Source organism: Ciconia boyciana, chromosome 9 (genome assembly GCF_034638445.1).
Source record: "Ciconia boyciana chromosome 9, ASM3463844v1, whole genome shotgun sequence".
Classification (NCBI taxonomy): domain Eukaryota; kingdom Metazoa; phylum Chordata; class Aves; order Ciconiiformes; family Ciconiidae; genus Ciconia; species Ciconia boyciana.
In genome coordinates, this window is record NC_132942.1 from 5349249 (window position 1) to 5376625 (window position 27377).

The following is a 27377-nucleotide window of genomic DNA, read 5'->3' on the forward strand; positions in this document are numbered from 1 at the left end:
CTGCCAGAGATACAACCAGAAGCCTCTGCGTTTGCAACGGCCTGTTCAACCCCAGTACAGCGTCAGATGTCAAGAAGAGTACCTGTAAACATCGCACAAAAATAAGGGCTGCAGGCTGCAAGGACCACGCGGTGGGCTTCCATCTCCACAGTTTCGGCCACAATCACCACATCACAGAGGAGCCGCTTGCTGGAAAAACACCAGAAAAGACAAAGATCATTTCAGAACTTCCGGTCAGGCAAAAAGGTACGTCCCTATAGCCTGAAAAAGCAAGTAGAAGACCCACTGTTACAGTCAAGGCACCTGAGCTTCTGCCAAATCCCAGTGGAAGATCCTCTAATCCTTCAGCTACCAGCTCCCATCAGTGTTTGCCTACAAAGCAAAACCTGAATCCTCCCAATGCTGCAGCCCTGCCTGTGGTGCTGCTTTTCCCAGAAAAAAAAAAATGTGGAAGCCAAACTAGGCACACACGCTGCCCGAAGAATGGATGGGTAAGGGGCTCCTTCCACCTCTCAAACAAGTAGGGCTTGGTGAAGGCACAGAAGAGCTTTATCCATGGGCCTGAGGACTTCGTTTACCCCATGAATTAGTCTGGGATTAAGAATCACTGAGATAAAGCACTGGGTTCCAAACAGAAGCCAAAAAACTTCTGAGCTCCCCCACCGACTCATTGTACAGCTTTGGAAAAGTCACTTCATTAAGTAATGACCTTTTCTACCAGCCCCACGTATGTCCTTTGAGGATTCATTAGTTAATGTTTGCACAGGGCTGCGGAGATGCAGACAGCTAGAAGTGCTCAGCCTCCCAATAAGTCGGTTTAAGACGTTTGAGCATACAAATGCAAAATAAGGCTGTTCTTTTCAAATGTCAAGCCTGAAAAAGGATCAGTGTCTGTAAATCTAGATGTCAACTTCTCTTCAGAAATGCTTATCACCACGCTGCACTTTGTCTTTAGGAAACTGCATATCAAATAAACACACACAGAGCTTCTAATGGACTAGCTACATCTCCTCTTCTCCATATATTGGAATAGATGGACAAAACATCTGTGAAATGGAGGGTTATAGGTGGAAAACAAGAAGAAAGTAGGAACTGGTAGTCTGTGCTCTACATTCACCCCAGTTTGGAAGGCTTGATGGCAACGAGGGAAGCTCTTTAACAGCCTCTTGATGGAGGCTTCCTCATTTCCTTCAGCTTATGTAAAAGGTGCTCTGTTCAATTCCTCTCTGGACTACAGTAATTTCGTGAGTGGTACTTTAGATAAATTTCATCTGCATTTGAAAGCTAAAAATTTCAAGCAAGCAACATACAGCAAATACGTTAAAGGCTCAGCAAGATTTTTCTAGACCCTCTGTATGAGATTTCTGGATGCATTTGAATGGAGGCACTATTATTCAAGGTAGCTATTAACACTGATTGTTGACAGCTTAACCGATTGCAAGCTTGATGCACATACAATAGACACGAGAACTGTATATCCCAGAACAGCAGCAGGAGCTGACAAAAAGGAGAGCCCAGAAGAAGAAAACATCAAACAGGTGCTTAAGGGCAGCTTTCAGTCTTCTATGTTTTATCTCTTCAGTATTGCACAAGGTCTAGCTAACTACAGGCACTAAGAAACATTGTCAGTCTCCAGCTATTCCCACCATGCTTCAATTAACAAAGGAATAATAGTAGCACAATAGATTTCTGAATATAGCTGCACAAACCTCTATTTTCAGATCCTTTGCTTTCAGTACAAAGAAAGGACTAGAGGGATGCCAATTAAAAAAAAAAAAAGAAAACACACCAGAAAACTCCGCTTCATGTAATTGTTACAAGGGAAGGATATTTCCATTTTCTGTCCCTATGCAACTGAGAATCACTGTCAGACATCTGTGGAAGGAGACATTTCTAATCCTTCTCCACACTGGAGAACACGTATATTGGGAAACTACTTAATCCACAGAAGAAAGGTGGCTATTACAGCATCTTTTGAGTACTTTGAGTCTGCAGGAAGAGTAAAGGGTGTTATCTGCTTTCATCGTACCATCTGGATAGCAAGGGAGCACAGATGTTCATGTGTATGACACATATACTTTCCATAGGAGTTCTTTTAAAAATTGGGTTTCTAAGTCTCTACTTGAATAGTAAAGGACTCAAATGAACTAGTCGGAGAAATGCTCACTGAACTTTTATCTGGGTCATGGGATAACAACAACCAAGAAACAACTCTGGTTTAACTACTGCCACCACATTGCTGATGTGATGGCAGCAGTTCTTGAAGACTGTGTTCGTTCCTATTTTTTTCAGCCTCCATTCTCCCTGTACCCATGCAGCTGTGTAGAGACCAAGGTGTTCTCTTTTAACCAATATAAGGATTTTTAAATTTGCAAGTAGAGAGCTGACAATCTTCCCAAGTTGTTGCTTTTTCTTCACCCCCTACTTTGGAATGCTAAGCCCAGACTGAGCGACACTGCCAGTTAAAGCGAATAAGAACAGTACATTAATAATCTTTGGTCTGTAATTATGCGTAGGTGTCTTAATGTCTGTAATGTTCTATTATTGGTTTTCAGACCATTAGCTCAGTTAAGAACATAGTTTACAGCTGAATTTGCTGTAAGTAATGGAAAAGACTAAATGAATTATCATCTATAAATGAAGGCTATCGCTCAGATAATGTTTTTGAGCCATAGCTGGCTTCCTTCTGCCAGGAAGATAGAGAGGTCTGAGATTGGGAAGAGCAACCCACCACAGAAGGGCTATATTTTAGCTGTCTCTTCCTACTTGTTTATTAATACCCTACGCACAACCATTAGCTGTGACAAAATGGCACTTTTTGTTTTTTTCTAAGTCTCCCAGAAGCCTTTCTGTTCCAATCAGCACGTTTCTGATAAACCAGAGAGGGTGCCCATTAAGTCAAAAGTGTACCTCCGTAATTCGTTCATGACCTTGAATGCCTTTCTCATGTGAGACGGGTTGACTGTCACTGTGCGCTGGTCCTTTTCATCTTCAGCTGCTTCAGAGGATCGGGAACACTGCTTAATGCTAAAAACAGAGACAGAAAAGGAGTAGAAAGTTTGATTCAATGACACTTAAAAAAAAGCATTATAAAACTGCAGCACAGGATATTATGCATGGAGTTACTTGCACTTTTGTTAATCGGCTCAGGTTCACTGTAGGAAGAGCATCACAAAATGCAGCTACTTCTGCATGGACGTTGAAAGCCAACCCAGCCCACGTTTCATTCAGCAGGGAAGAAAAGGAAAAAGTGCCAAACACTAGAGGACAAAGCCCAGCCTTACAGGCTTCAGGCCAGGAAAGCAGTATAAGTTGAAATTCAAGCCAGAACATAATTGCTTCACTGATCAGAAATGGACTTCAGCACCGGGAACTAGAGTACTGTGGATCCTTTAACATCTATACAGAGAAAGAGAAGTTTCGTTTTCAATGTCCCATCTGAAAAACACAAGCATACAATACATGGCTTGTATCTTCTTCTAGAGAGGCAAGTAGAAAAGGACTATTAAAGCTCCCTGCACAGCTTCCAAAGCATTAGCTTTACAGAGGCCACATCGGGTTTCCATTTCAGAAATAGGTCTATTCAGTGCCACCGAAATGTATAGAAAGAATTATTAAACCAGACCTTCCTACCAGAACCACCAGCTATATAGGTAATGTCAAACCAGATGCACTCAGTTGTGTGCTGTGTTTAACCAGGCCAACAGGTGCCTAAGGCACATACACGTCCTCATTACTTTGTTGGGAGCATTGGCTCTTTATACAGAATTGACATCAGGTCAATATCTCTAGCTCCCTGATCTGAAAGCATGTGAAACCACTCGGAGCTAAAGGCTTCCACCTATGAAAAAAACCAGCACTTAGAGCCAGGTCCCTGCTTCTGCTTACATCCACGGCTCACCCCTCTAACCTGCCAGCAGGCAAAGGCAAACGAGACAAATCAAGCAAGGCTGTCCACGTCAAAAGCCAACCCCAAGCGAATGGCAGACCTTCGGGGGTAACCCCATCGCCGCCACGCACCAGACTGGGGACCTTCTCAGAGTTTTCCTTCCAAAGGACAGTCTCCCTCAGCTTCATGTTCGTCCCCTTCTCCCTGCCACCTTTCTTAGCTGGGCTTGTATCAGGATAAAAAAGGCTGAATCAGGTTAAACCAATGGTCTGGGCAGCCCGGCATCCTGACTCTACTGGTGACCAGAAGATGATGTCTGAAGAAGGGTACAAAACCAGGGAAGTGTGAAGGGATCCTTCCCCAGAACAGTCTGCCAGCCTCTGCTAAGGTGTGTATGCATGCACATATATATCTATATACACCTATACTCACACACAGTGAATTTTCCTTTGAAAAACACAATTATTCACAATTTACAACCCCTTGACAGTGCGAAGCCCTTGCTGAACATTACACCCTCCCCGTTGCCTGCTCCTGACCGGTGGCTGTTACCAGCACCACGTCCCCAAGACCACACGAAGCTCTCTGCCCCCCCAGCTGTCCTTTTTCTAGAAACAAGGTGCTGAGTAGCAGCCAAGCTGCACACAGCTCAAATACACGCCTGCATACTGAGCGGCCTCCAGCTTTGTGCCCGAGACAAAGGTTAATGCCAAAAACCAGCCAACTCCAATTCCTTCATTTTGCTGACCGAGTGAAATATTTTCAGTCATAAGTGAAGCCGCGAGGCTGAGCACATCATCACTCAGCACATGTCCCAGATGAGGGAGACTACTTCCCAGACTGTGTTACCCAGTCATTCCCAGACCAGTCATCATCCAATTAGCTTAGTATGGCTGGATTAAAAGAAAAAGAAAAAAATCAGAAAGAAGAATACCTCTTGTTAAATGTTCCGTATTCAAGGGACTGGTACCAGGCAACACCACAACCAGCTTTTCTGTCCCCGAAGAAAGCTGAACTCATTCTGTGCCTCACGTAGCACCAGCAGCGTTCATGGGCACGGAGCAGCGGCGGCACTTGGCTCTTCCCCAAGCCTGCACGCCCCAGCGAGGGAGTCTCCTGCTCCAGGGACACAGCCAAATTCAGCTAAGCCTCAGTGTTGTATCTATCAATAGCCCTGGTTGAAATCTTAGGCCAAGTGAAGTTCGACCACAGCTTTAAACACCCCAGCGTAAACCCTTGCTTTTTAAACAGCTAAACCTGCCCTTGCGGCACGCTGGAGCCAAGGAGTGAAAAATGAGGCTCTAGAAGCACAAGTGACTTCACCGAGCTTTCAGTCTCCAAAGCTGAAACACATATAGGAAGCAAACAAGACAAACAAACGAAAAAAAAAGAAATAAAAAGGAAAAAAAGAAAGTGAAACTGAAAGGTGGCAGCAGGGACAGCGGTACCCATTGCTCCTGGGGCAGGACAGCTGGACTGCCATGGGACACTGCTTCGGTCATTGTCAAAGATAGACCTCGTGGAGTCCAAAATCAAGTGATGCACACAAAATTCATGAGGCGGCTGTAATAAGAAAAAGCACACCGCTGAGATTTATTTATTAGCACTCCAGTGCCGGAGACCAAAGATTCATTATTTTCAAATTTTTCCACTGGCAAGAGATACAGTTCAAAGGACATGGCAAGTTTCACTGAACACCAAAGTAAATGTCAGCTCAACAAGCCTTCATAAAGCCTCAACTCCACCGTTTGTCTGTGTATTTTAAAAGTAAAAATCTTGCTTCAGAATTTTTGAAAAAGATCAATCGGTTCCTCCTAAAGAGCATGAAAAGTAAGTTTTTAAAAAGCATCCTAAAAGACATTCTCAGCTTTATTAGCAGGGGTGGATTTCACATTTTGCCAAAGGCTCACCATAAGAAAATACTCCAGATTGTCTGGTTAAAAACTTGTTTAAAAAAAAAAATCAAGATATGCTATTTAAAGTTTTTCCAAATGACTCATATAAAAAACACATTTAAAAAATTAATGGCCAAGAGTCTTTAACTCATCTTTGAGACTAACTCAGCTTCCACAGAACTGTGTTCCAGTAATGCACAGGACGATTTTATGTAGGAGAAAGATTTCACACCCCCCTGCACGCACTCTCAGAGATCACGACACATTTCCAACGTAAAAACGCAAGAACCTAAAATGCTCCAAGCAAATGCAACCTGCCACAAAGCAAAAGCTACCCCTAAGACCAAAACAGTGCGTTGCACAGCCCTTCTCTGAGGTTTTTTCCCCTACAACACTAAGAATTATTACACTTATTACAAGGGTATTATATTAATGGAGCAATGCAAAGGAGGAACAGGGTCCTCCGATCAAAGGTACTGGCAGAGACCACCCGGACGCGCAGGAGCCCCGGCACCCCGTGACCACAGAGACTTTCCCCCCAGCACCTTCACATTTGCGTAGCTGCTGTCCTACCACACCAGCGGGACTCGCAAGCCGGCTGCCAGGAGCAATTTGTTCTATTCCTGGGCTATCCAAGGCCACGTACCGAGTGAACAGGCAAATTATTTAATTTCCCTGGGCCAGATGAACATCCTCGTTAGGGACACAGCAGGATTCTCCTAAAATAAGCAAAGAGGCTCTTACTTCCAGAGAGTGCCAACCCCACCGCCACCTCCTGCGTGGCCTTTCAACGCTGCCCCAAGCAGAACAAACAAAGCCTGATTTGAGAGTCCCCAGTTAAGCCAGCGAAGCTAATCACAGTCCCATTTACACCGTGTTCCTCCTCTCCAAGACCCACTAGCAGGGCTCGGCTCAAGCTACCCGCAGGCTCGCAGCACAGCTCCTGCCCCAGCGCGGCCGCATACCAACCAACAGAAAGGTATTTTAAAAACCCATAACCCGTAGCACTGCTGCACGCATGCATAAACTATAAAGTTGGGTTGCCTTAGTTACCAGCAGTAATTACAGATGTCTTTGCAGATTACATGAAAGAATGAAAGCCTTCCTTAGAGCTAAACTGTCCCCTGGCAAGATTATTGCCATGCAGAGAGCTGGTAAACCCCAGGAACAAAAATCCCGTCTCTGCCAAAACCAATTCTACCACTGGCTTTACTGGGGCCAGGAGTTCACCCTAAAGGAGGGACAGATCTCAAATGCGCTCTCCTTCGGAGCAGAGAAGGATGAGCTTCCTCTCATGTTTCCAGGAGAAGAGCTGCGGGCTCAGCTCCTAGCCCACATGCGGACACCACTAAGGTCCCTCTCCACCAGGCTCTCACACTGGAGAGATGATGGGACTCCAGACGTGTCCAGTCCAGCCCAGCCTCATCCCGCTGTGCAGCACTGGGGGAAGACTCTCGGAGCTGCTCTCGTCTCCTGCCTGCGCACCACAGGCTGAGGTCTGCTCTCCTGGGTTGTCCCATAACACCACGGAGCTTCGGCCCCCCAGGGCTGGCCAAAGAGTCAACAGGCGCGGTGACCTGCCCTCCCGCAGCGCGGGCAATCCAACACCTCCACGGCCACTTCATATCCTTATATTAAAAGTGACACGGTAACTGTAAATTTTCAAAGCCTATGGAGCTGCTTTGTGGGATACATTACAATTATCACTGTAAAATGTTGATCTTCAGTTTGAGAGGTTTGGCACAGCTCTGATCTAAAAATTTGATAGATGCCCAATAGCAGTTACCAGTGCTCAAAACTTAAATGCCTCTACTAAGATAGAGACCAAAATATTAATTTAGTCTTAGCAACATGAAAAAATCATTTTACCTTAACTGACATAATTCTCTGTTTAGAATCAATGGCCCAAATCATGGCACAAATACATTATGCCCATTAGTTGTATTCCTCCCATCAGGCAGATACAGTAAGAAAAAGATGAAAAAGATGTCAGTGTAATGGCATATTTATAAAAATCTCAACTTCTGAATTTGTCTTTAGGTATATACAAAGATAATAGAAAAATGTGACTGAAGGAATCCAAATACTGAGATGGATTTTGAGAGGATTTCAGAGAAACATATTATCATTAAAACATATGGGAGGTAGCATAATGGAAAGGATTTTTTCTTTTTAATAACAATATCATTTTCCCATTTTGTTGAATTTTTTCAGTGCCTACATCAACATGGAGACATTAGCTTAGAAAAACACACACAATTGGTACACAACACATCCCCAAAAGGATATTCATATCAAAGGAGACCTCAGGGGAAAAGCAGACTTCAGGAACTACTGAGAAGAAAAGTCTTTGCTGACAGTAATGGAAACAACACAAAATACTTCAAATATGACAATACCATTTGCTTTCAAAGGCAAATATTGTATTTCTCAAACAAATACTACAAAGAGACTATTCCCACTCAAACATAAAGTTAAAATTACAGGCGTTTTAATTCTTTAACCAAAAAAATTAACAATCCAGGGGTTTTTTTCTATTCAATCTCAAAAAAATCTTGCAAATTCAGAACCAGAATACTACGCCTGATCATACAGCCTTATGTAATTTCTCCATAAAATGAAAGTCCCTATCAGCACAGCAAAAGAAAATTAGGATTCTGAAATAATTTATTGCCAAATGTGAATGTTTCGGGTTAAATCCCCCTTGCCCCCCGCTGCTTCTGCCCATGTGCAATGACATGAGCACATGATACCACTGAACAAGTCGGATGTGCAAGTTATCAGGACATTTGAGTCCTGGCAGGCTTGGGACCAGAGTCAGAGGTGATGTGAGCACCAATAACGTGTTCCTCACTGACTACAAAAATGGAAAAAGCAATAACATTAAAAACCAGGGGGAAGTCTGCTGTCATGAAAGTCACAGAGTGTAAAATTTGAGGCCTAATCTGCATGACATGGATCTGAGTTGAAATGCAGGGCAAAAGTACAAAAAACGGGAACAGAACCAGCCCACGGTGCTCGCCCACCAAGGTCATTTTTCAACACCTCCTTCCAGGACTTGCTCAGAGCAGGCAGAGCAGCCTCGGCACAGTCCCACACAACGTGCCCTTTCGAACCAGAAAGCAGGTGAATATTTCCAGCTTTCCTTGCCAAGGGTCAAACCCCACATCGCTACTGCCCGCAACCAGTTCAGGGCCACCTTCCTCTTCCCAAAAACTTGAAATATAAGCAGCAATTTGGGTAATCATTCCTCACTTCCAGAGGCAGAGAACATGCTGATGGGGACAGTCCTTCGTGCCCTAAAAACAGATGGTCTGGAAAAAAAGGACAAGGCAACACAGTCCAGGTACTTTCCTAGTGACTTTTTCACCACTGTATCCCCAGCAAAAGGCCTTCAGTCAAAATGAGACCATTGCTGGTAGCCATAAAAAAAGGTAGTAAGTAATAGCGTCAAGGATTATTCCAGCGACTCATTTTTTTATATATATAAAAAAAGAAGAAAAACCCATTCCATGGGCTAGCATCTAGCACAACAATTTAAGATTTCAAGGCCCTGGAAATTAATTAGTATCTGGATTAATATCCAGAGGTGGCCATTCACACCCTTACAGGAAGCAGAAGCCCTACAACGTGATTTAAAGAGAGATGTGGCAGGCTGAAAGTTTTGTTTTGCACATTAAATACACAAACAATTGCAACCACTGAGTCACATAAGGGTAGAAAGCTGACGTTGGGAGCTTGGAAAGCAACTCCCACAGGCTGCTGCAAGTGTCTTCCCTCAACAGAGGGAAAATTTCCAGAATTTGGGGGTTGACCCCAGCTTAATTTTCCAATGTGTCATATTTAAACGAAACTTCACCAGCACAAAAGGAAGCACTCAGCATATCCTGTTTTTAAAAAAAATACAAAAAAACCAAACCCCAAACCAGCTCAATGTTTAGTTTGAAGCAGTACAAGTGAGCTTCTGGTGTGCAAAAGGCACCGCAACAGAGGGGAGGAAGAACGAAGGCAGAGCAGAAACACTGACCGTCTCTCTGGCATCTACGAAGTCCCTGGGCAGCAATAATCTCTTTTATGTGTTCAGTGGACATTAGGTCGACTCTGCGAGCACTTCTGCACACAGGTTTTAGAGCAAAATAGCTGCCTTGCAGGAAATAAAGTGTCTATGACCCAGCTACCGTGCGAGGGAGACACGGGATCCCCTCCTGCCTGCCGTAACACCCGTGCGGTGCACAGCTTGTACGTACGCAGGCAGGTAAATTGACCCTGAAGGCTCCACAGACGTTACAGATTTTCATTCATTACTCAAAAGAGCACCAAACATCAGCGGGTATGTCTTCAACTGAACGATGAAGTCAGCTGCTGGAGGTTCAAGATAGAAGCAAGGCAGACACAAGCCCAGCGTTCTGGGAAGACCACCTTGCCGATGGAACCACCCTGCAGCACGCCAGCCCACCTCTCCTGCCCATACCTCCCGTGCTCCACGAGCGATTTTAGAAAATACCCACTGGAGCAGCCTCCCTTACCCCGTTATCCATAGATAAAGCACACCCTACTGAAAAACCACTCTGTTCCCTCGGTTTGGGCATACAGCGCGAAGCAGGCTGTCACCATGACATTGCAACATCTAGTAAGCACACGGCGGGCGCCCATGGCAGAAGGTATTTCTGCAAGCGGGCAGGAATGGGGGGGGAGATTCCCGCAAGCCGCGTCCCGCATGCCAGCGCACAGCCACGGAGAGCTCCCCGGGGAACAGCATCCCCGTCCCGCACCCCTCCGGGCAGGCACCGCGCTCCCCGCAGCCCGCCGAGCCGCGCTGCCGGGGCGGACACAAAGGCTCGGCGGCGGTACCCACCTCTCCTCCTCCATTGTGCGGCGCGGCGGGGGCCGGGGCCGGGGCGGGCGGCGGGGCAGGCTCAGCGCCCCGGGCCCGGCATGGCTGCGAGCGGCCGCCCCCGCCCCGGGCCGCTTCCTGCGGGAGCGGAGCGCTGCGTCCCCGGCGCGCCCCGCCGCAGCGACTGCCGCCGCCGCAGCCCGCACCGCCCCCCGCCGCCTCCTCGCAGCCTCCTCCCCCGGCGAGCTTGCGATCGTCTCCGGGCAACGGCAGCTGTGGAGGCGGAGGGCGGCCCCGCCGCGCCGCGCCGCCCGGCCCGGCCCCCGCCGCCCCCGCGAGCGCCCTCCTGGCCCGGGCTGCGGTCAGCGCCGCCGGCACAAGCCCCGATTACGGCAGCGAGGAACCAAATAGGTGAATGGACCGCCCCGAGCCGTCCTACCGGGGAGCGATGGTGGCGAGCGGGAACCCACCGGGCAGCGGGGCGGGAGAGAGCTGGCACCCGCCGGGAGCAGCTCTCGTCTCCCCAGCATCCATCCGGCTGTTGATCTGAGTCCTCGTATCGGTGCCGTTGCCTCCGCAGCTCGAGAGTTGGCCTCTGGGGAGATGGTGGATGAGCTGAGTGGCCCATAACTACTTTAATCCTGGCAATCTATAGACCAAAGAAAAGGTTCAGCGGACTGAAAGTCCCCAGTACCGACCACAAGGGCAAGCCTACGCACAGGACAGCGGCAGGAGAAGACTGGTGATGCTCAGACCTGCTGGCGAGGGAGAGGGTCCCAGCCCCCCAGGGCTCCCCACGCCCTCCGCAGAAAGCGGGATCTAGCCTCCAGTTCCCCAGTTTATAAAAACCTTGCTGTCCTTCTGTGCAATCTATCAGGCCAGATACACGCTGCGTAGGCAATATGGGTCCTCCTAAACTGTAGAAGGACCTACTTACCCTGAAGCACTGGACTAAATCACATTTGCCATTTTTATTCTAATCAATACAAATACAGGGACTTTTACATACATCTATTTTTTTTCCCCTCATTTTATTAAAAGATTTTCTCAGTCTTATTCTGCAACAATGAGGCCCTAGAGGTTAATTATAATAAAGACAAGAAACATTTGCTTTCCTTATTACTCTTCCATTTACAAAATGTTCTTGTGCAAAGGAAATAGATAAGTAGAAGTATCAAGAGATTTCTCTTGAAAGATGCCATTCCATCTCTTTTGTAAATAAAATTACCTCACTCTTCTACCTTTCTCCTCAAACCATGTCCTCAGCCTAAGTTTCATACATCTGTTAAAATCTATCAGCAATGATGATTGAACAGATGCTATTGCACCTTCCACCTGAGGGTTTCAAAAGCTTGTGGAGAATCTTAACTAGTCATCACCCCCGTTCTTCAGATAAGAAAACTTAACACACCTGGAAGTTAAAGGACTTTATCAAAGTCACATGGGGATGGAGAGTCAAGAGTCCTGCTCTTTAAACACCATTTATGGCAGCCTCCCCATAAACAGAAGAAATACTGATAAAGCCATGAAGTCAAACCTCACACAGGATTCAGGCAAAATTCCTGCATTTTCCCTTTGAGAATCCTGTTAAACTATCAGTTTAAGACATCCAGATCCTCAAGTACTTCCCCAGTGTCCATTCAGTCTTACACTCTTGACGCACAACATGCAAAACTGCAAGACAGAAGAGTTCAAACCAAAGAAAAAGTAACTATACTAAAAATAGTAGAATTTACCTAGAAAGCGAGGGCTAGAGCTTGTTTCCATTGAGTAAGTCCCTCAGTAGCCATAAAAAGTCCAGACACAAGAGCAGGTCCTGAAACCGCTGCAAAGTACCTGTGTATTTTTATTAACATATAGTTTTTAAATAACAAAATATTAGGCTTGCACCATAAAAATCTACATCTCACTTCAGTCAACCTGGGAACTAGGCAGCTAGGTTGAACCAAACCAGCAATACCTTCTTATGCGCTTTGCCCCACCAGCACAGAATCACAGAATCGTATAGGTTGGAAAAGACCTTTAAGATCATCGAGTCCAACCATAAACCTAACACTGCCAAGCCCACCACTACACCATGTCCCTAAGCACCTCATCCAAACGGCTTTTAAATACCTCCAGGGATGGTGACTCAACCACTTCCCTGGGCAGCCTGTTCCAATGCTGGACAACCCTTTCAGTGAAGTAAAATTTCCTAATATCCAGTCTAAACCTCTCCTGGCGCAACTTGAGGCCATTTCCTCTCATCCTATCACTTGTTACTTGGGAGAAGAGACCGACCCCCACCTCGCCACAACCTCCTTTCAGGTAGCTGTAAAGAGCAGTAAGGTCTCCCCTCAGCCTCCTTTTCTCCAGGCTAAACAACCCCAGTTAAACCCCACAACCCCAGGCACATGTACTGCTGGACTCTATAAATGCCGATAGCAACCACGGAAAGGCAAATCCCAGGGACAGACGAGCAAACCAGTGAATAGTCCTTGCTGGAATGGGACAAAAGCATGTTCCAGTAATCAGATATTATCTTTATAGCAGCCTTGCAAAATAATCGTGACTGGGTAACAACCCCAATACAAAAATTTCTTGCTTGTTTTTAAGTGCAAAGATTGATATCTTGAAAAACCATCCAGTTAAAAGGAATTAGTGATACCCGATGGGTGGAATTTTTCCAGCCTCTTTCAAAAATTCCTGGTCCCAAGTAGTCCTAAATTCCTCCTACATCTAATCTACCTTCAATCACTGGCAACCATATAACCAATGCTCAGAGCAGAAAGGTCCACGGAATGCCTGTTCCAGCAGGTACCCCCATCCCTTGGCCCACCAAAACCTTTCCAGATTCCTGCAACAATCTTCAGATCTACAGTGAAAGACCAAACCCCCCCGACTCTAACGAGCCATAGGGAGAGGAGAGATCAAAGCATTGCCAGTGTCCCTACGACAGCAAGGTATTTCTTCAATAAAAATGCTAGGAAGGGAGGGAATAAAAACAACCCTGCCAATCTGATCCAAAACTCTCTCCTAGCCCAAAGTCTGGCAGCTAGTTTAACCCTGAGTTTGTAAGTAAAGCATATCGAGTGCTTCCAAGAATTTAATTCTGTGAAGAGAGCCAATACGCTCGGACAGCACCCTGTCAATCTCCACAGCTTCAGCAGAAACCAGAAAGATCCCCCACCCCAAAACCCAGCAGAACACAAACTGCATCAAGGTGGAAAAAACCCCTTCCTGGCTCTGCAAGGCAAACTGCAAGAGCCCTGAATCACAGGATCATACAGCTTAAATACAGTGCAAACGACGATTCAGGAACCCTTCACTCCCCTGTATATACCTGTTTCCAGGTATACACCAATATACAGGTTCCAGAGATCCGTATCATAAACAATTTGCTATCTTTAGCAGCTCTCCTTTTTAGTTGTATAATCCCCTCCACCAAATTATTAATCATCTTTCTTAAAAAAAACTATGGCTTCTGCATTGAAGAGCTGTGAAAGCTATACATAAAACACCGCATTCACGGAAGCTTCCAAGGCTGCATCTTCTCAGTCTAAGTTATTTTTTATTCTGTTTTTTCAAAGATAATTATGTCTCAATCTTATAATCAAACTTATATATATATATATATATCTGAGTGAACAACCTGATCTAACCCTGAAGCTGGTCCTGCTTTGAGGGGTGCTTGAACCGGATCACCTCCAAAAGTCCCTTCCAATTAAAATTATTCTGTGATTCTAATTAAGTAAATATTCATTTAAATAGATCTGTATTTAGACCATACATTTTCTGGGAAAAGGTCTGCTAAGAAAACTAATATAAGAAAAACAGTGAAAGGTATCTGCTGAAATAGACGTCTTGGTATGTCAGTGGCTAACTCAAGTCACTTGGAGGTGACACTTGGGTACCACACTGCACTGACTCCCACTGCACCCAGAGCACCAGGCGAGATGCCTTGGCAGAGAAGTCCTGAGGGTATCTGCTGCCTAACCACTGCTAGAATTTAGAGCGTGCCATATTGCTTTCACATAACAAAACCAAAACAGCAGCTAAAATTCAGCTATTACAGCAACTCACCGGCATCCAAGTTAACACATGGCTCAAAAGGAAGCTCTAGGAGACCTTCTAGGTAGGGACCTCCCCAGAGCTGGAATCAGTGATGTTTTGGCAGCTGAAGCTTAAGAGGTGAGAGACTCCCACTGAAGCACTGTGTTCTGAAGCAGGTGATTTGTAGAGCAGAGAGGGCTGGAGCATCCAGCCCTGCACTCTCCCCCCACCTGGATCCTGCTCCCCAGGCAGAGATGCTACAGAAGCTCTCGGCATCTCCAGCTTCTGGGACTGTTGCCCTCTGCTGGTACATGTCCCACTTCCACACTCCTGTCTGCCACAGGCCAGCAAAACTGGGGCTCATGAAATATGTTTTCCTTTAATCTTAACATAAATCACCATTCCTATAAAAATAGTGTTTTTACTCCCAGTTTCACCACAGAATCAGAGTCGTATAGGCTGAAAAAGACCTTTAAGATCATTGAGTCCAACCGTAAACCTAACACTGCCAAGTCCACCACTACCCCATGTCCCTAAGCACCTCAACCAAACATCTTTTAAATACCTCCAGGGATGGGGACTCAGCCACTTCCCTGGGCAGCCTGTTCCAATGCTGGACAACCCTTTCAGTGAAGTAAAATTTCCTAACATCCAATCTAAACCTCCCCTGGCGCAACTTGAGGCCATTTCCTCTCATCCTATCACTAGTTACCTGGGAGAAGAGACCGATCATAACATTAACAGCTTTAGACTAATAACCCCTGGCCATCTTCACCCCCAGGCTGTGATTTCTGAGGCATAAGCTGTTCTATCGCTCACCCTACACAGCAGTAACAGATCAGCTGAAAATGTTCTTCCTGCTCCTCCTCTTACTCTTTCCTGTAGCATAAGCAATTGATGTCACCCCCAGTCAGCTACGTCAGAAGCACAGACTTCCTGCCCTGTAGTCATATTAGGTATTTATCACAAACTTGCTGGAAGATTTTCAGATAGATTTTATGGTTTAGAATTGAGCACTCAAAAGGAAAAATCAACATTCAGGAAGAAAGCTGTAAAAAGAACTGTTGTGGGCACTGGAACAAAGGCAAAGGCCAGTATTCAGATGCCTAAATACCACCAAGTCCCTCTGCCTCATGAGTCTTTAGTTTTGACTCCCCTTTCTGCACCTACTGAAGTGTACAGTTCTCGCTACAGGCTGAACACGTGGACTTGAGAAAAAGTTTAGGCTATGGTCCAAAATGTGGGATTTTTTCCCCCAAGGTTTTTGCTTAAGTGTTAAGACATCATTTTAATGTGATTCTTTGTCTTTATAACATATCCCTTAATGCTTCCACTATCACCTTCTGTAATAAGGGGAAACTACCCATATGCTTCATAAAGATGCTGTATGCCTTAATATTTGCATACTGTAACTCAGACACCAGCATAAACAAACCTATTCTCATTCAGGATCTCGCCACCCCAACCCAAGTCTCTCTACTATTACTCCTTGTACATTCATTCCCTCACTCTCTTCTTGAATTTTTTAAAAACATTTCATTTTTTGTTCTTTGCAAAAGCCAAGAAACACAGTCCACCACCCTAGTATCGTAACACAACATGCTGCAACATTAACATGAATGAGTAAATCGCACAGCGGCCACACACAAAAATTTAGGCAAGATTGTTCCTGCAGGCACATTGTTTTACCTGAGCAGAAAAAGCTGTCTCATGCAGCATGTCTTCCTGGCAGATAACGGACTGTCCTTCATTATCCTGCTTGGTATTCTGGGCAAACACCTTTTTCTGCTCAATCTCCATAGCATATTCAGCGTGGGAACGGTACATCAGGGGCTCAGCTCGGGTTTCTATTCACTTACTGGACTTTTGTGGTGTGCTTTTCAGGGCTCATCTTTCCCATCCTCTCTCTCTCCATGCAGAAGTACACCCTGTGAGGGAGAAAGAAAACACACTCTGAGAAGGCATTAGAGAGCGTGTGGCACCAGCTCCTTGCAACACTTTTGGCCTGGAGCAGCACCAGCAATAAAACAAGCCCTGCTCTTCCTTCCCAAGGCGATGTTTCTCAACTTCCTCTCTGCTGACTCCCCAGTACACAGAAAACAAGAGCTCCCCAATGCCACCAGCTACACACAAACCCAACCTAACATTTCCAAAACACGTGTGGTGCTGGTTCATCGCCAAGCTTATGCCTCAAAGAGCCTTTAAAAGTAACATTGATACCACAGAGCGGAAGCCCAGATTCTAGCTGGTGCTAGGTGAGTAAAAGAAAATTCCAATAACAACTTCTAAGTGATGTAATTACGGAAAAAATAATTTCTCTACATTTAAAATTGCTGAAAATAATGGACGGGTGGGCCTAAAGGGAAAAAGGCATGGCAATTCGCACCAGGTTACTTACTGCAAAGGCTTGAAACCCTCCCTTGTGCTCCTGGGGATCTCTCTTTTTCAGGAGGATACATCTCCATGAAAATAACAGTAGAAAGCTAGCATTACTTCTCTTGCAGGATGCACTTTGCTAAATATTCTATGCAAGAGGCATTAGCAATTACAACTACAACCATCCTGCAGTCCAGTAGTGATCTCAGGGGGAGAAGTCCTGAACTTGCAATCAGACAGAACTCAAAAGGAGCTCTCTCCAGTAAACGGAGCATCGTTATTCCAGCAGTGGTGGAAAGAAAACAATTAAACAAGCCCAAATGAAATTGCACAGTGAAGGACTTTGGCCAAATTTGTTACCCAGTAAACTTAAAAGATTACTAAAACCTGCAAAGGTACTAGATAACCACACAGACAGAATTGGGAATTTAGCATCAGAAATCTTTCACGACTCCGCAACCCAGGCAGGGAGCAGTCAGTGAGCCCGAAACCGGAGGACATCTCTCTTGAGGAGGGAGGGGACCTGGAGGATGAAATCGGAGTAAACTATTTCAAAACACAACTGGTAGTGCTGTGCTTTTATACAATAGCTAGGTAAGCACAGCCTCCCCCCAGGGCCATGCCCTGCCCACGTTGCTGTAATTTGTTCATCAGGGTGTGTGGTTGGGAGAGGGAGGCCTTCCACTGAAGCTGCAGTAAAGAAAACAAGATTATTGATCCACAGAGAAAGAGAACGAGTAAAAAGAGCATGAACCTCCCATCCCAAACACTACTCATGCATTTTATCCAGCATTGCTTTAATCCAAGTCTACGCTGGAAATAGGGACTGGACTCCTGATCTTTCTTCTTCCCAATCAGTGCCTGCAGTAGCTAGACTCATGCTTCCTTCCCTCCAGGATTTTGTGGAAAGCAAAATTTCTTACAAAATAGAAGTCCATTGTAAAACCACAGAAAACAACAGAAGTTACAGAAACAACAGAAGAGACTGAGATGACATTCATTTTTTGTATTGACTAGATTACAGACTAACAGCATATTTTCAGACATGTAGCTTTGCATGCCTTCAATTCAAAGGAGTATTCCCAGTGAGAACAGGCCTTCTGTGAGACAAACCAGTCCGCAATTGCATGGTATAAAGTAGCATTTGAACAACTGAAGTATTTTCAGATTCATCAGCTCATTCTGCTTCTAAGGATTTTTTCTGCAATGTTCATCAGTGATTCGTGCTTTGATGGTAGCGAGCAAAAGTGCATCTTGACACATTTCCAGGCAGAAACTTAATCCCTTTCTAAATTGGCATCAATTCCTTACTGCATTACACATGGAAAGAGATATTTATAGTAGTTTAATGAATGTAATATGTATCAAAATTATCCATAGCTCTACATAGTGTAGTTCGATTTTTTTTTTTTTGAGGAAGAGCTGTTCTTTCCCAATCTGTATATTTTCCATTTGTGAAAGCATTCAGGAATGAAACTGTATGCATCAGACTAAGAGGGTTAATATCCAGATGCCTCAGACAGATGGCATTATCAGTCTGACTGGGCTTGACATCTAGTTTTCAAAGGTAAGGAGCTTTGGTTACTTGGATGGCTGACAATCTGAGAATAGCCAGTATCCTAAGCTTGATGCTTTCTATAATAGCAAGAGGCAATACTACAGCTTTGCCTAACAAACTTTTAGCAAAAAAAAGTTACACCAAGATCAGCCCCACTGAGAAAGTACTTCAGAAAATGCTGTTGCAACTTTTAGTTTAGGATGCCTACCGGCAAAGGCTGAACCAAGGACAGAACAGTACTTGAATTTTATTTTTTATGCTGGGGTTTTTTGTTTGGTTGGGTTTTTTGCAACAGCCTAGACCTGAAGTGTTCCATCTTTTTAACCATCCAGTCTATTCAGTAGATAGAACTACAGGAAATACAAGAATCTGAAGAATGTCTCTCTTTGCACCAAACTACAGCTTTACAGCCCTTGCTCTTTCAGTGTTCTCACTACCCATTTTCCCCATGAGATGGGTTAGATGTTTTAAGGGGAATAGATATACGATTAAAACACTCTTAGAACCATACAAACGAGCTATCAGTTCAAAAGTGACTATATATTTCCTCCCCTTTATATGTCACAGAAATCTAGGAGAGTTCTGAGAGCAGAGAAGGCAAAAAGACTAGGATTTGTCAAAGGAACATCAAGGAGGAAAGCACCCAACTTCATCAGCCCCTTTACAAGTCCTAGTATACAGGTAGATGATAGAAAATTCATAGGTAAAGATATATAGCAGAAGGACTTTCATCTTGTTATAAGAAACACACATCTGACACCCATCAATAGTAGTACTTACATTACAGTACAAATAAATACTCGTTAAAGGTAAGTGGAAGTAGAGGTAATATATGTGTGTGTGTATACACGCACATATCAGAAATAATAGAGTAGTAATACTTCAATAGGAGACCTAAAAAAAGCCCATCAACAAAAGCAAATAGTGCTTGTTCAGGCTGGCTCAAAACTCCTTATGGTGTGCTCGCATTGTGAAATACATTTTAAAGCGAAGCAGGCATGTAACTGTTTTATTCATTTAAGAAATACAAAAATAACAAACAGAAAACTCATCTTTAAGGGATGCATACACCAGATCACAGAATCAGTTATGCAAAAAATATTAAATAACCCATTGCTTTGTAAACTATACCTCTGGCTAAGGCGAAAAACTGAAATTTTGGGGATTATGCTTTCAATCACCTAATATTAATCCAAGGTATTATATACAGACACATAGTTTGAAAAACATATTGGAAATGCCTTCTTCCTATTACATAGCTTAGAAAGCAGAGGTCCGTAACAACATATACCACATAAATGTGGTACAAACTGTTGATTACATGATAAACACTAATCCGTAATAGCTACTATAGGACAAGCAATCCTTTTTAAAAGGCTTGGATAAGCTACCTTCTATTAGAAAACCAATCATCTCACAGACTGCAGGAGCAAAATCCCATTCTCACAAAATGCACCATGTTTTTATTTACTCTGTGCATGTCAGAAGGGTGTCCTTCAGTTTTATTTTTTAGAGATTAATTAACAATTTAAACCAAACTTTTGCATTTTAGAAAGAATATTCTGAGGTACATAGTAAAAAGAAGCTCCTCTATTTTCAGACTTGAAAGAGAGGTTTGGGGTCCTCAGCACCACTCAGGCTCAGACCCTTTTCAGCAGCAATAGGAATGCCATTATATTGCGACAATAGTATCAGCTGACAGGGCAGGATAATAAACCAGTGTTCTGACCTACACTATCCACTTAGGTCTTTCAATGCTAAATGAAAGCAAAATTTGCTTTACAGAAGGGATCTAAGTTGGGGGGGGGGAGGGGGGAGAACACCATAAAGCATGAGAACTTTACATTTTTAACCATCTTAAATATTTTGGCTTCACTGATTGTTAAGTATGTATGCACAAAGTATCTGATAGAGTTCAAGCACATCTCCTGTCAGTGCCCCTGCTCTGCAAACCGGTGGCCTCCCAGCAGGTCTGCGCTCCTGCAAGCAGAACTGGGAGTCCAAGAGCTAGTACTGCAGCTGCACCACTTGCAGCTACGCAACACAAATCCGAAAGCTTGCTCAAGTCTGGAGGGTAAAGATTGTCCACCTAAGTATACTACACAAGCCTGCAGGGCAAGGCACAGCTTTTATTTCACAGTCTGCCACAGCTGTAATAGTCAGTGACCCACAGAGATTTACTGTGATCAAAGCTGTTACTGCTGTTCTAAACTACCTTTTCATCACCTAATGTTAAAACAAACAAGTGAGAGGTACTTCCACTGATTTGTGCAAGTCTCAATTCACTACGTATACAGGTGTTTAACATGTTTCTTTTTAATGCAATAGTCATCAGTATTATAAAAGTGTATGTTTGGCTAATTTTATTAGCCAAATAAAATTTACAAGTCACACAAGAAGCAGAATCAAGAACAAATTATACTTTAGAGTAGACACGAATCCCCATTACTATTAAAAAACTGTGCACACATCACAACACACTGAACTATACTGTGACACCACAGGCTCTGAAAAGCTTTGTTTTGGGGAATTTCTTTTTGTTCATGCAGATTACGAAAGTAAAAAGAACATCTGTGTTTTAAGAAAACTACTGCACTTTTACTACCATTATTAAATGCTGAAAGTAAACTAATTGCTCTCACTTCCTACTTCTCACAGGTGAAACCAACACACTCCAGCATTCACTCCTGAACAGGCAGACATTAAATCATTGAGATCATTTCAGACACATGTACTTCAGAACTAAACTACAAACTAAGGAACAGCAAACTAAAGTTACTTTATTTCTATCTCCGTGACCATCCTAGCGCAACTGTGCAGCCGCAAACTTGTTTATTTACATGCCAGCTATATACTTCATTTCATCTTAATTCTTCCTACGCACCTCTATGCGGACAAATCCACCCAGGGGTCAGAAAAGTACTAAATACCATTAAATACATAAGCAAAGCTTTAGCAACAAATCTCTTCCGTTTACTAGGAACTGTACTAGAAACAGATTTATATTCAAAGAGAGCCTTCAAGTCACTGCATCTTTAATGGTATCCAATACAATTTGCATCTCTTTCTATATTCCATGGTACATCTGAGCATTACTGGCCCTTATTAAACAAGCACTTACACGAGCCTCTCAAACGTTACCTGCATTATCACAAGGAAGTTCTTGCTCCCGAGAGACAAGAGGTCAGAGCAGAGCAAGTCCCACCTACTCAAGACACTCACCACAGAACACTGTTAAACAGATGACAATCTTTTGAGAGAGAAATTAGGTAGCGTACTCCCTAATACAGGTGCAATTTCTGGGACCTACTTTTTATTCTAGAAGACATTAATCCTACAAGAGGATTATTACGTACAGATAATCAAACGGCATGTTTCAGTACAATTCTCAAAATCAAGGTATAGCTTGGCAAAACTGTCAGATTTCACACTTGAAGTCACTTTTTAAAAAACCTACTCGTTTCTAGTATCAACACATTCTTTCATGGCACATAACGTGAAAATACCATAAAGCTATAGCTGGTGCACAAATCTTTACCTTCCCAAGCCAAATGACAGGCCACATCATGGAAGTGAATTTAACTATTTCTTTCAAAACCAGGCTGTCCTTTGATAAGGTTAAGGCAATTCACCATTGCAAGGGATGAAATCAAATGCCCAAACTAACACAAGACCGAGAACTCAGTAGTTCATTTCGGCTACAAAAAGGAAAGCTGAAGTTCACGTGAAGTTCGAAGATGACTGTCCAACATGGTAAAGTAAAAAACTCCAAGCCCAGGGAACTGAAATAAAGCCAACCACCTGAAGCTGTCTGCTGACAACAGCTGGTACTTGCAGTGTTTTACAAATAGTTCTCCAAAATGACTTGCACTGTCAACAACGTATCAGTGATACTGGTTCACAACAGAGGCTAACAAGCTTTCAAGATAAAAAAATTATAATATAATTGCAAAGAGCAAGTTGCTTGGAACCTATTTATAAAAGCTAAGCCAAAGAGAACAAGTTTCACTACAAGAGCCATAAATTATCGCAATCAAGAGGAAACTCAGGTCTTGGTATAAATCCTGATACCAAAAGGTTGTCCTGTTTATTTAAGCTTACGTAGGTAATTAAGTTGATGCTAGTTTTACTTCTAATAGCAACAAAAGGACTCATTTCAACTAAAATCAGCATCACGTTAGACTGACATCAAAGACTGACAAATACCTTGAAATTTCATGCGAAATCCTTCAGCCCAGAAGCACAAAGCCCTAGACGTTTACTTTCCACTGGAATCAGTGGGAATTATATGCCTAATATCTCACGTGTCTGGAGCAAAGCAAAAAGCAGCTTTTAAGATGCAGTCCCATAAAGCATCAGCATCAAAGACTAAGTGCTTAGAAACCTGAAGTCAGAATAACTTTGCACTTTTTAAATCCATGCCCCGTATCATACATACTCTCACTCAAGCATATAAGGAATTCAAATCTTTATTTGATATCCATAAACCCATAAACGTTGCTATTCTATATTTCTATGCAGGAAGGCAGTTTTCCCCTAAAACATTATGCTTTTTAATAAACAACAAACTTTAATTCTATTGCGTGAAAGGGCTACAAATATACATTTGTTAATCAAGCAGACTACACAGATATTTTTGCTTTACAACTGGCACCTATGTTACTGGTACACTTAGCTGGCTCATTTATCATAGCACTTTGCCCATGTAGTTTAGATTATCACTTTTTGAAATATGGGCAATTGCAATTATTTTAAAAAAAAAAGAATACGTGCTGAGGCAGGTATTGCAAATCCATTCCTGTTTTCCAGTCAATACTCATGGAGCCCATCTTTATTCACATGCAGATGTCATTGCATTCTACGCCAGTCATCTAGTGGCATAAAATAACTTTCAGAAGTCTAGTACAAACGTTAGCGAACCAATTTTACTCCTGCGGTAACGAAGCCTGCAGCAAGGGGGCTGCCATCCTGTCGGTAGATGGTGCTGCGAGAGATTCTCGGGGAACTTTAACGAAGGACAATAGTTCAGAGCAAAAAGTCTGTTAACCCGGTCCTATGAAAACAAGTATGCGTTTAATAGAAGGGATAAATGTCGACCCTTTCCTGGAAGGAATCATACACAGACAAACCGATAAGAGGACTTGAAACTAAGCAATCGGAAATTCTGAACATTTTATATGAATGAAGCACATGCTTAACACAAACTATTTCTTCAAAACTACACAGTACATATGTTGATGGAAAAGTCCTATAGAAAAAATTGACCAACCATGTCAGCACGTCAAACTGCCTAGTACAAGATGGTGGATGCACACAAACTGCGTGAGAACGAATATTTAAAAAACAGACCACATCCACAGATCAGTACTTCAAAAATTTCTCTGTCAAGTGTTTGAAAACCAATAAATCCACTAGGGGGGTAGCAAAAAAGTCAATTAGGACCTTTACTGGCAATAAAATATTTACTCTACGTACATAGAGATTTTAAAGCAGAGGAACACTTGCTTCAAACCTGGAAAAGCCTTAAAACCGTACGGAATGGATCCTAGGAAAAAAAATTAGACATGTAAAGGTCAATGAACACAATGATTTATTTAAAAAATAAAAAACGTAAAAACGATTTTTTCCTCCTTTACAGAAATGTTAATTTCAGTCATGGGATCCGAGTAGATTTTGTAGAAAATGTAGTAGCCAGGTATCGAGTCCTTACAACAAAGGAAATTCCCCCGTAACCCTCCCCAGTTTTTACTGCAGATCAGCAAGACACTTCCCACCCCGTACCCCCAAAAAACAAATTAAAACAAGACATTTTTCGTTGCTAGTATAAAAACGACCAAGGTCCAAGTAATAATAAAAAAATAGAGTCCATCAATGACTGTAACACAAAGTATGTGTATGTGGGGCCCAGTCCATCTTCAGAGAGAAAGAAGTGGCACAGGCAGCAGAGGCGATCCCCAGGGGGCATTTAGGAGCTGCTCCCACAGCAGGGAGGCATTTTAAAGAAGCTGCCCTTCGGCGAATGAGGGGAGAAACCATTTAGAAGCTGCCCCGTATCAAAGGGAGGGCTCTCCACGCCACCCCCAATGGGTATGGGCGCTCCAGCTCAGAAAGAGCCGCCCCCGTAGCCTCCCCCACCATAGCCTCCTCTGTACGGTCCACTGTTACTGCGGCCCCCCCAGTTGCCGCCCCCTCCTCCACCTCCTCCGCCGCTCTTCATGGGGCCGTAGGAGGACTGGTGCTGGCTGTAGCTGCCGAACCCGCCGTACCCGTTGCCGTAGTCGCCGCCTCCCCCTCCGCCGCCGCCTCCGTAGGAGCCGCCGCCATAGGAGCCGTAACCGCCGCCGCCGCCGCCTCCTCCACCGTAGCCGCCGTAGCTATTGTACCCGCCGCCTCCTTTGGAGAGGCCGTTGTGATCCCGGTTGCCGGATCCGCCGCCGCCCCGACCCCTTCCTCCTCCTCTGCCTCCCCGGGAGGGCCTGGAAGAGCCGCCGCCTCCCCCGCCCGACTGGATGTCCTCCTTGGGCACGGCCTTCTTGACCTCCACGCGGTGGCCCTGGATCGGGTGGAACTTGACCACGGCCGCCTTGTCGGCGGCGTCGTGGTTCTGGAAATAGACGAAGCCGAAGCCGCGCTTCTTCCCGCTCTGTTTGTCGGCGATGATCTCGGCCTTCTCCACAGGGCCGAACTGGCTGAAATGCTGCACCAGGTCCCCTTCGCCTACGTCCCCTTTGAGGCCGCCCACAAAGAGCTTCTTCACCTTAGCGTGGGCCCCCGGTTTGGCCGAGTCCTCCCGGGACACGGCCCGCTTCAGCTCCACCGCGTTCCCGTCCACGGCGTGGGGGGAGGCGGCCATGGCGGCGTCGGCCTCCTCCACCGCCGAGTAGGTGACGAAGCCGAAGCAGCGGGAGCGCTTGGTCTGCGGGTTGAGCACGACCACGCAGTCGGTGAGAGTACCGTAGGCCGCGAAGTGCTCCCGCAGCCCGGCCTCCGTGGTCTGCACATTCAGGCCGCCGATGAACAGCTTGCATAGCTGCGAGTTCTCCATGCTGCCGCCGGTGCCGGGGCTGCGCCTGGGCCTGGCGCCGAGACTCCTCCTCCTGTTGGGGGGCAGCTCCGAAGGTTTTTTCCCCCCCTTCTCCGTCTTGCCGCTTCTTCCCCCTCGCTTGCTGCGAACAGCGCGACCTCACGGCTGCGGCAGCCGCCGGCGATGCCTCCCTCGGCCTGGCCCAACGCCTTCGCTTCGCCTCACCTGACCAGCAGAAGAGACGGGGCGTCCCGGCTGCCGCCGCTCCCGCAGAAAGGGGGGTGGGGGTGGGGGAAAACACAGGCACGCACAAAATGGCGGCTGCTACTTCTCAAGAGCTCGGCCGGCGACTGGTGCCCACACAAAGGGGACGCTGGGAGCCCCGCCCGCCCGGCCGCCGCCGCGCACGCCCCCCACGCCGGCGCAGCCAATGAGGGCGCGCCGCTGAGGCTGTCCGCGACTCACCTTTAGGGGCGGGGCTCCGACCGCGATCGACGAGCGCGGCGACTAATCGGAGGGCGCGACCTCCGCCGCGCGTCGGCAAAAGGCCCGGCGTCCGCCGGTGACAGGCGCGCCGGACAGCCAATAGAGTTGCGCTGTAACGGCCGGTGATGCGGGGCATCCTCTGCGCGCGCAGGGAGAAGGGGCGGGACAGGCACCGGCCCGGGCTGCGCCAGGGCGTCCAGCCAGCGGACGTCAGCCAATGGGCCTCCTCCGGCCCGGCCGCGCGCTTTCTCCCCGGCGGCCCCGCCCCGCGGGCGGGGGCAGCGGGTCGGCGGGCCGCTCGCGCGGGAGCGTTTGAAACGCTGACCGTTAGGCGGCCGCGCCGCGCGCCCCCCGCCCTGTCACGGAGGGGCTTTCCCCTGCACGTCCCCTCCCTTCCTCCCTCCGCCCCGGTCCTCGCCATTGTTCCCAGTGTGAGGGGCGCGGGTGGAGGGGCGGTCGGGGCCGCTGCCCCCTCAGGGCTCGGCCTCGCCGGGCGGGGGCCGGGAGCAGGGGTTACTCGCTGACCGAAAGCTGGCACAGGCCCGGCCTGGCAGGGCTTGCTGTACCGTCTGCTCGTGTTCCGTTCTCCGCCTCTGCCGGCCCCAGCCTCGCGCCTTCGTTGCCCTGGGCTCGCTCGCCTTCCCCGGCGCTACGGCAACACGGACAGCATGTTCCTGCCGGGCAGCGACTCCCCTCTTCGGGGGACTTCCCCATTCCGTTTTGTCCGTTCCTGTCTACTGTTAGCGTTAGTTGGCTCTCCTTCCCTCATTTGTGTCCGTTTTCCCCTTTCCAGCATGCTCCCAACTACCCACTCTGTTCTCTCGGGCAGCTTCTTGCTTTTCCTGCTACAGTTTCCTCCCCCGTTTCCCAGTCCTCTTTCCAACCCTATCACTGCCTCCTCTTCTCACCCTTAAATCTCTCCTTAGCTCTAAAAATGAGGTATTTTCTTAAAGAAATAATTAGAGCTGTTCAAGGGTGTGTAAGCCCTGTGAAATGACTCATAGTGAGATGTATTTCCTTTTCTTTTTTTACTTTAATAGTACCTTAAACATTGTCAGCTTGAAGACTGCAGCACTATTTTCAACATATTGAATTTTTCATCAGAAACAGGATTTATTTTTTTTTTTGTCTTACACCCACTGGGGTTTGTTGGAAATTATCTAGGAGCTAAGAACGATTTTTGTGGTGGAATTTTCTTTCCTTGACAGTGAAAAGGTCAGTTCACATTTCACCAGGCACGTTAGCACCTGCACCACACAGTTTCTGAAACTAACGTTAATTTA

General features: G+C 45.7%; 2 protein-coding genes across 6 annotated transcripts in view; both read right to left on the reverse strand.

Annotated features, from left to right (window-relative positions):
• Nucleotides 1-24124, reverse strand: part of KLHL3 (kelch like family member 3) — a 60012-nt gene extending 35888 nt beyond the window's left edge. The window contains exons 1-4 of one of the 5 annotated variants that reach the window (XM_072872083.1): nt 24060-24124; nt 16510-16578; nt 2911-3027; nt 83-189 (exon numbers count right to left, since the gene is read on the reverse strand). In XM_072872083.1, coding sequence (XP_072728184.1) covers nt 83-189; nt 2911-3027; nt 16510-16578; nt 24060-24061 — 295 coding nt within the window. In that variant the 5' untranslated portion in view covers nt 24062-24124. Of the gene's footprint in view, nt 1-82; nt 190-2910; nt 3028-10639; nt 10889-11088; nt 11106-16339; nt 16481-16509; nt 16579-24059 lie in introns of those variants that run through there. The other 4 variants (XM_072872082.1, XM_072872087.1, XM_072872085.1 and 1 more) reach the window with 4 other exon arrangements.
• A 32-nt stretch (nt 24125-24156) lies between these two features.
• On the reverse strand, nt 24157-25977 carry HNRNPA0 (heterogeneous nuclear ribonucleoprotein A0). Its single transcript, XM_072872088.1, has one exon. It carries the CDS (start codon nt 25627-25629, stop codon nt 24688-24690), a length of 942 nt encoding a protein of 313 aa, XP_072728189.1. The 5' UTR covers nt 25630-25977; the 3' UTR covers nt 24157-24687.
• Nucleotides 25978-27377: the final 1400 nt, after the last annotated feature.